This window comes from Sparus aurata, chromosome 8, assembly GCF_900880675.1.
Source record: "Sparus aurata chromosome 8, fSpaAur1.1, whole genome shotgun sequence".
NCBI classification, from domain to species: domain Eukaryota; kingdom Metazoa; phylum Chordata; class Actinopteri; order Spariformes; family Sparidae; genus Sparus; species Sparus aurata.
In genome coordinates, this window is record NC_044194.1 from 28,386,159 (window position 1) to 28,395,431 (window position 9,273).

At 41.1% G+C, this 9,273-nt stretch overlaps 1 protein-coding gene across 2 annotated transcripts; it reads left to right on the top strand.

The window, feature by feature from the left end:
* The first annotated feature begins 218 nt into the window (after positions 1 to 218).
* Positions 219 to 4,949, top strand: LOC115587367 (uncharacterized). Of its 2 annotated transcripts, XM_030427200.1 has the most exons (6): positions 219 to 505; positions 633 to 688; positions 1,773 to 3,474; positions 3,582 to 3,677; positions 4,156 to 4,263; positions 4,386 to 4,949. In XM_030427200.1, the coding sequence occupies exons 1-3, from the start codon at positions 480 to 482 to the stop codon at positions 3,452 to 3,454; spliced, it is 1,764 nt and encodes a 587-aa protein (XP_030283060.1). In that variant the 5' UTR covers positions 219 to 479; the 3' UTR covers positions 3,455 to 3,474; positions 3,582 to 3,677; positions 4,156 to 4,263; positions 4,386 to 4,949. The 2 variants fall into 2 exon arrangements, with proteins under 2 accessions (XP_030283060.1, XP_030283059.1); XM_030427199.1 differs by having other exon boundaries at positions 220 to 505; positions 3,582 to 4,263.
* The last annotated feature ends 4,324 nt before the right edge of the window (positions 4,950 to 9,273 follow it).

The window sequence follows — 9,273 nt, forward strand, 5'->3', positions numbered from 1 at the left end:
ACCAGGATGATTGGTTCCTTCTATTTATTCACAGTGATCATACCTCTCCAGGGGACAGATGAGAACTCTGCTGAGGCAATCACATCCAGTGATCACACCTGTGTGAAGCAAAGTGTGTGTGTGTGTGTGTGTGTGTGTGCGTGTGTGTCTGTGCGCTTCTCGCCTTCTTGGCTGCCTCGTTAAACATGGAGGATTGGTAACACCTGAGCGCCTCCTGGGATTTGGAAAACAAACTGTTTTCAGTTTGTTTCCTGTTTTGTTTTTTTTTCTATGTTGTAAAACAGCACACCCCTGCACGCCTGGCTCTCTTTTTGAATCTTAAATCTGTTTGGCTGGAGCAACAGGTGTGTTGTTAGATTTAAAGAGTATCTCCCGCCAGAGAGACTAGACCTGACAGGAGAGCTCTGCATGCTCAGTTCAGTTCAGCCACAGGAGCTGGATGGTTTGCTGGCACAGACTGTGAGGCAGCTGCAGCAGTCATGGCTGCTGGGTTTCTAATTACAAGGTAACTTGTTTCAGTGCTAAATAGAATTCTTTTAATGATGTCCTTGATGCTTCAAGTCAGTTTTATGTACATTTTTTGTATTTGTTCTTTTGTGACTGTAATATTTGAAATGTTTTCTATTTTACAGATTATTACTGGTTTGCTTGTTGAGTGAGCTGGACTACTCTTCAGCTTTTCCAAGAGGTGAGACTGATAGAACCCTTTTTTTTACCTTGGAGTTGAAGTTATTCTGATCACAGCAGCCAGTCTCAGTGAGGTGTATGAATTGTGTGCAGAATACTCCAGCACGACTCTTGTGTTGAACAGGTTGAATCTCACTATTGAACATTCTTTATGCTGTCAAATAGAAAGAAATTCTTCTCAAATATTTTTTTAAAATAAACTTGTTTGTAAGGATAAAAAAACACATGTATACATAATGGTCCTGATCCATTATGTGAGGCTTGCAATCAGATTCATTAATTACAATCGCCAGGTTAAAGTCAAGCAGGTAGTTGCTGGTCTTTCTTTAAACTTTTTTTCTTTTTTTTTTTTCTCAACATTGAAGCTGCTGCCAAGAACAAATATGATGGATCATGGAGGGAAAGAGCTTGCTGCAGAATTGGGTATTGGGCTTGCAATAGGCAAAATACAAGCCCCGGTGCACAAATGTACCGATATTCAAGGGCAAACTTGTTGGGAGAGCTGCACAAACTCAAATCACATTCCTCAGCATGAATAACCTCAAATTATAGAAAAATGAACCTCCTGTGCTTTTGTCAAGAGATTTCAAAGTTATACAGTGAGATTTGCAGTACAGGGTCTGCTGCTTTTTGTACTTAAAACCTTTCAGATTGTTTATTTAAAAGGCCACTATTTTTGTTTTAATTCTTGCTGACTGGCCTTGCTTTCCAGATGCAGCAATTGTTTGTTTATTTTTCAGCAAAAAGGCTCTAAAAACGTAAAATGCCACCTTCCCAGAGCAAAAGTTTAGTGCTAAAAAAATCAAGCATTTTACAGCTCCAAAATAATAAAAAATATTGATCTGGGTTTAAATAAGTCATTGCAATACCATGCTAGCAACTGTGGCACCATTCACCATAGGTAACATTAAGCTAGACATCAGTTACTTGCTCACTGTAATTTCTATGTGGGTCCTCTTCACACTGCTCCTTCCAACATGCAAATAAATTTCACAGGGCAGATCATTTTGAAAATATGGTACAATTCAGAGACACTCCCTGAGACCCCCTGCATTTGCACTTATTTACTATCCTTTTTTCTTTAGGCAGAGGTAATCCTGAAGCATGGCAAGGTCCCAGAAGGAAACAACAAGAAGGATATGGCTATGGGAATCGTCGGCCTCTTCAGTACATCCAGGCTCTGAGGCAGACTCACAGTAAGCTACAGCCCAATGTCCATGATCGGGTTCAAGTCAAAACCTGGCAAAAGCCTCAAGAAAGTTCTTTGAATGTCCGTAGCCATGCCCCGTTACAATATCAACCCATCCATTACCACCAGAGCCAGTATCAGCAATGGTCTCCTGTTGCCACCAAGTGGACACATGAGATTTCCCCATCTCAGCATCCACCACAGAGAAACCATCCACTGTCCACACCCATAACCTTTGAACTCAGCCTGAACGTTCCTTTTGCTGAAGAGCTGGGCCAAAACAAAGAAACAAGTGGTGGAAGTGATGTAGCTGATCAGTATTCTCAACTATACCGGCCAACCAGTGTTCACATATACAGTGCTTTTAACAGTCCTCCTGGTCCAGAAGGTTTTTCGGGCAAAGGCCCCACAAATTACCCAACAGGAGGACAAACTGCCCATGAAGTTTCCAAGCCAAGGTTTCAGCTCAGTTTATCTGTTCCAATTCCCCCTGCTACCCAATCTCCAAAACCCTCCAGAAGCAATGGTGGCCATCATGCAAATCTACAAAGACCTGGAGGAATTGGGTTTGATCAGAACAGTTACGTGGAGCTGGTAAAACCCCAGTCCAGTTCCACCCAGATCAGATCAGAGAGAGGTTTCTTACATCCTGCTGGTACTGCGCATTTACAATCACAACACCAGACTCATCAGCCGATTCAAACAAAGTATACTGATCACACAATTATTAGCTTTTCACCTGCACATGCAAGTCAGTATACAAAGCCTACAGAACAAATCAGCCAAACTCAAATCCCCGCCAAACAGATTCTGGTATATCCAGAGCATTCAGCTCCATCCCTGCTAGTAGCACAATATCCTCCTTTACAACCTGCTGATGTTTACAGTGGCTACTACAACACCCATGTAAACCCTTTGAGTAATGGCAATGGGAAATGTCAAAGTGGGCGACCAGTTTCACCTGAAGCAACAAATGTCCATTATTCGCTGATGCCGCCCCAGTATGAACAAGTTCCAAGTGGACACTACAGTGCTGGTCAAATCAAGCCCAGTGCCATCAACTATGGTCAACATCAAACCTGGCAGCCAGCTGGCGCTCCCCTTACCTTTGCTTCTGAACAGTCTGCTGTCCAGGTAAAACCATCCTTTGGTCAGAATGTAGAAACTTTACCTGATCTGAATCCAGGACACGCTTCATGTCCCACTGCTGCTCCATCCCAAAATGTACTTCCCTCATTCCATCAAGTTGCCACCCCTAATTATTATAGAACAGACAATCTGGTTCAGATGGGGCCAACGGATTTATCTTCTCCTTATCAATACAACAGAGACATGAGTGGACAAGATGCATCGCCAGATCATCAGACTGCTGTTGAACCTTCATCAAATGTGCAGGGTCTCTCAACTGATTATCAAACCCAGATGAGACTCCCCGCACAGCACCCTGGCAGAGAGCAAGTGGATGGAAAACCCCAATATGCAAAACTCTATATTGATGATACAGATGTAACAGATATACAGCCAAACTATTCTGCAGCTCCACATGCACACTACGATGGTTTCGCTGGTACATATTGAAAAAACATGACAGAAACCCTGTAAGTAGCCCCCAAAGCTTTCTTGTTTCACTTGATCAATACTAGACATTACATTTGAAAGTTGTACAACAAACAAACCTGAGCTTTGCATCTGTTTCCACCAACAGCTCATACTATGGACAGTGAAAGAAACCCAATATGCATCTAATTCTCAAGAACAAATGGACAAGAGCAAACAACCTCCTGTCCTGTTCCTAGACAAGGTAATGATGTCACACATGGTAACCTGGTTAGTTGGACCAACCTCATTTATGACCAATATTCTATTGGCTGGACAAATCTACAGCAGCCAACAGGTTACTAGAGCACTGAAAACAACTATGCTGTCTGTTTATCTGAAACAGTTGGTCCAACACATAGTGCTATTATAGGTTGAGTGTAATGACTGAGACCACAACTACTCATCAAGAAACACAACATGCCTCTTTTGGAAAGTTGGGCTCAAACGGAGTCCTAGCATCTAGGTCTCTTGAATTGACTTCAATTATTGTCCATCCCTACCCCGAAAAGTAGGCTGTATCTGGCATCAGCATTCTTCCACACCCTGAAACATCCTTCTTCCTGGCTTTAGCAGGCCAGTCTCAGCAGCCAGAGTTTTGTTGTGGAAAGCATTATGGAGGATACAAGTGTGGTGTAACTTGTTGGTGAAAGAAACACCATAGGCCAGGATATCTGTTCTAGATGGTGCAAGTCCCTTTCCTGAGAACCCGCTATGGTATCAGTGGATGCACAGCAACCCTTGGTGCCTTCTGCGAAAATGCCGACCAGCCACAAGGAAAGGGAGCACAGGTGAGTTATACTCTTCAGCCTGATTTTAATGTTGTAGTTTAATGTGGAAACATTTTATAAATCCACTTATTTATACCTCTCATGGTGCCTAACTAATTTAAACTTTTTCTTTCTTTCCGCAGACTGTGCAGTCTGGAGTGAAGCAGTGCATCGAGGGTATTCTACAGCCCACTTGTTTCCATTAGTGTCCAAGCTCCATCCCGGGCTTAAATGATCTAAATTGCTGCTTTACTTCTGTCAGGGTGAAATGGTTCAACATTTTGGGAAATAAATAATACATATTTCTATTTTTGTATCTGATTTTAAGATAAGGAGATCAATACTAATCATGTCGATGAAGCAACTAGACAGGCTATGTCCAAAGGCAAAAAAAATAAATAAATCCGCATAGCAGTCTCTACTGCTCACTGATAAACACATCTTATTTGTTTCATCTGTACAAAACTCAAATGTAAAATGACCCTATGTGGTTTAAAGGGCATCATGTCGAAGATATTGTTTGTGGCCAGAAGCAGGGACTCAGTCCCCTCAGGTTGTCTGGTATCCTTCCAGTGATGGGGAAAGTCCAGTGTACCTAGCCTAGATACAGTTTGGCATGTAACATGGTGTAATGTAAGGCAGAGGTATGGACATTTTTGTGCAACTCTCAGCAAGAAAGAAAAAAATAAAGTAAGTGAATTCACTCACATGTTGACCTATTCTTTTAAGACTTCATTGTATAGTCTATTTATACAGCCCAGACACTTTTTTTTTTTTCCATAATATCAGAAATGGTGTCTCGTGCTAAGATCACTTCCACATATTCAGATCTTTATCCGCAACTGTGTACACAAATGCATCTATTGGATTAAATTAAATAAACTGTCACACCTGTCAGAAATAATAAATGTGGGATTCCAGTGATGCCACACAGTACAGCAGAACTTAGCAGCCTCACACAAACAGTGAGGCCGCATGTTCAAACGAATCAGTGATCAAAGCGGCGCCTGCTGGAGGCGGTCTCATGAGTGAGGTGTGATCACTTCAAAAGGATTCAACATCATGCGGGTCGGACCGCTGCCGTTACTCATTTGTTGAAGTTACATTCTGCAATGTCACTCCTGTGAACTAACTGTACATAAACCAACAGCAGCCTGGATGTTTTCTTGTGTGATGGATCTTGACATGAAACATGAAGTCACTCTGATGCAATGTTATTCCAGACCTGCGCAGGCTGTTCTCGAATTTGTTTCCAGGCAGATTTCCTTGAGGAAGCGCTGATTAGGTTTTCATTATTGGCACACAGTGCAGCTGGCATTCACTTGTCTCTTTTAAGAGGCGTTGCTGTTTCAAGCGCTGAAGCAATGTGTGTTCTCTGTATGTCCATGTCCAATTTGCAAATGAGAATGAAAAATATTTCTTAACCGAGTGAATGAATGAACTTGGGAGAAATGGGCATACATCCCCTGAAGCAATATAGCTAATAACACTTTGTTGCTCTGTTCACATGGTTTTCTACCTTGGACAGGAACCATCTACAGGAAGAAGGAGGACATCACTTTCTAAAAAGGCATGTCACTGTTTAGAGTAGATAACCAACAGGGGCACTATGTACCTCCGGGGCAGAAATTCAAACTCAGAATTGCATTATGTACAATTATACAAACTCAGAAATGTATTTTTAACTGAATAAACAAGCTATTCTCAGAGGAAAATAAGGTGCCCAGAACCCTGTTTTGAAGCTAGAAAGGTGGCATGTTCCACCAATTATAAGCAAAGTAAGAGGGTTTGTCTATCCAGTCATAAAAATTAGAATGTGTTTATTTAGTTCAGGAATATAAATAATCCATTAATGAAGAGCTGTCTTTCCTGATAAAAAAAATTCTTCCCAAAAAACGTGCACCTTTAAACTCTGATTGAAATAGATTTAGCTAGGTGTAATAACTGAGCTTTCGTTGTTTGAATATTTGTGTGAAGTGACTCATTTAAGTCTATCTAAGGTGCGCTAATATCCCAATTGATGGACACTTAAACATTCCTGGAAAGCAGTGGATCTTAAACAGTGACCCATGTTCCAGTCTTATTTAGTTAATAGATGAATTACAGTTATTATAGTTTCACCACAAAAGTCATCCGTAAATACATAACGCTGTTCTGTCTGTTCTCTATAGCCAATAGCTGAAATAGTTACACTTCTAACTGATCTTTCCTGTCTCTATAATAGTAATAATACCATTTTCATCAAACATAAAGACAGAGGTAGCCAATGAGTATATTCCGTGCCAGCGTTTCCTGTTGTAGTAGAAGATGTGCTTTCTCTGGACAGACATACCGTTTGAATAGCACCGATCACTCTTTTAGATCTGAAATTCAAACTCCGACTTCTAACGGAACACACCGAAACGATGTGTGGAGCTTCATTTCTCAAGACTGTCATAAAATATTTAATATTTAACAGTTTTTCTTGCTGAAATATTTCCTCCTGTTCATACTAACCATGAAAAGATTCCTTCCAAATGCACTTTAAATGGAAGAGATGGAGGTCAAATGCTTCAAATCAAAGAGATTTCTTCCAAAGTTGCAATCTTTCTAATATTAAAACCGTTCTGTTTGTCCAGACAGAGTTCCCTGCAAATAGCAGTGGAGGGGTCGTCGATAAGAAAAGGAACCACTTAATACTTAAATCCACTATTAACACAATCACATAGGGCAGCATGCCTTTTTGAGTTCAGTCCTGAAATGTAGAAATTAGTTATATTCAAGCATTTCCTAATCTCTAACCAACCATGGGTTGAGTACTGTTTGCAGCTTTCCAGTTGCTGAGCTAAGTGTTTTCACATCTCTGCTGGACCCCCAGAGTCCAGACCTGCTGGCCCAGCAAACATCCCTTAGGAGGGTATAGGGCTGACCAAAGAGTTTGCTCCCTCACGTGCTTCTACAATGTGAAGGACTCACCAGCCTGGAGCTGATCTTGGATTGTTCTGAACTACTTGGAGGAGGATAAGAGGACGGAGAGGGAGCATCAGAGGAGGCTGAGGGCCCTCCAGGAGCCCCCGAGGAAAGGTTCACTGAGATCACAGCTGTCCTACAGCCCAGACGGGCTCACAGATGAGCCTGTTGGGTTCTTCAAACGCACAGTTCATCCAAAAATGAAAATTCAGTCATTACCTATGCACCCCCGTGACGATGGGTGAAGTTTTGTGGTCAAACTTCACCCAAACATTTATGGAGTTTCACACAGAATATTGTTGCAGAATTTTGCTAAACAACGGTGTAGATGGGGAACAACAGGAAAAATAAAAACATAATGTGGCTCAAAGGGATTGTGATCTTTTGTCCTCTAACTCGTCACCCATCTGTGTAAACTATACATACTACATTCTTTGTTTGGCATGATATTTATTGTTCCCCTCATGTTTGCTGTTTAATAAACCATAAGTAACATTCACAGTATCTGTTAATGTGTCCTTTCAAGTACATTTGAGGGTTAAATGTGATTTTGCTACTGTACACTAACTCATTGAAAGAGCTAAACAGATGAATGGTGACCCTGGCCTCTCCTTGTGCACACTGTCACGGACGTGTTATGAAACCTATAGTGGGTGTAGACCTGTTTGCATGGGTAGGTGCACAGTCTTACCTGGAAGCTGTCTCTTTGTTCTGTTGTACAACTGTCTTGTACTGGTCTTTGTGTCTGTGTGTGTGTGCGCACGCATGCATGTGCGCGTTAAGCACCGTTTGAAATGGCTGTGTAAACAAAGGTCTCGGACTATTAAGCAGCTTGAAGCGAAGTGTGAGCCATCATTACGTTGAACATGTGAGGACACAACTTTGATCATGCATTTGCATAAAAAGTCAATAATACAATGTTAAAACAATTGACTTATTGTGTACCATACACAATAATGACCATAGAAAAAGGCTGTGGTAAGAAAGACTAAAGAATACATGTGAGCAGCTGTTGAAGGACGGCCACAGAGTTTGTGGCACGAGTCTGTCAAGTTTCCAAGCTACTTGAAATTCAGCTCTTCAGTCTCCAGCTCAAGGACACACACAGCTGCAGAGGTAATCATTAAACACAGTCTGAAAACTGAAGGAGCAGTTCAAAGTAATGAGCCGACACCTTTCAGAGGAAACCGTCTCTCGCTGTGATTGAGGACACTAAGTAACTGTGCAGTTCAACTGCAGCCTGTCGATGGTTGAAGTCCGTGAAAATGAAACCACTCTAGATGACTTTAGATTTAACAAATCAGGTTCCTCACAAGTTCTACCTGTGAGAACAAGATGTCTTCCATGGCAAATAAATCGTGATAACGTCACAGTGATGTCATCCTGTCAACATTGTTTGTGAACCTGTAGTTACTGTAAGATTAAGGGAGGAAGTCGGGTGATGTTATAAAGCAACAAAATGTCAGAGACAAGACTGCCGCCTGTTTCTTGTTTCCAACGAAAAGTCAACGTTGGTTTGTCTAGACCAGGGCAGCCCAAAGTGAGGCCGCTGAACCAAAGTTTGGCTAATTATGTTTTAGTTTTAATTATGTTTCAGTTTTAATTATGTTTCAGTTTTGGTCCTCCAGGGGGAAAGAAGCACCCCAGGTTTAAATAATGACCATTATTTTTCCCTAATCATATTCATGTCTTTATTAGTGTAATTAAAACCATGATCTTTCCCTTTTTTAGTCCTGCAGATAGAAGGGTCAGATGAGAGTGTTTCTATGTGTTGTTCTGGAGTGCATGGACCGTTGTTTAATTTGAAAGACTAATTGACTTTTGGATTGTTGGTCATCCAACTAGAGTAATAGTCAGGACCTTGCTGTTGTAACGTGGTAACATACCACATTACAACTATATAAAAATATATTATATATGTGTGTGACCAACAATTATGAAGTATTATGATATGAAATGTGTTATGATTATTGCGATATTATCATATTAATAATGAGTGCTTATAAATACGGTTGTATGCGGCAATGGGCACATTATAGTCCATTATTAATGCGTGTGTCTTTAAAGCATTGTAATTAGTCC

Coding starts and splice junctions, on each gene's coding strand:
- LOC115587367 (XM_030427200.1), top strand. CDS start 480: ATGGCTGCTGGGTTTCTAATTACAAG. Junction 506..632: donor GCTGGGTTTCTAATTACAAG/GTAACTTGTTTC, acceptor TCTATTTTACAG/ATTATTACTGGTTTGCTTGT. Junction 689..1,772: donor CTCTTCAGCTTTTCCAAGAG/GTGAGACTGATA, acceptor TTTTTTCTTTAG/GCAGAGGTAATCCTGAAGCA.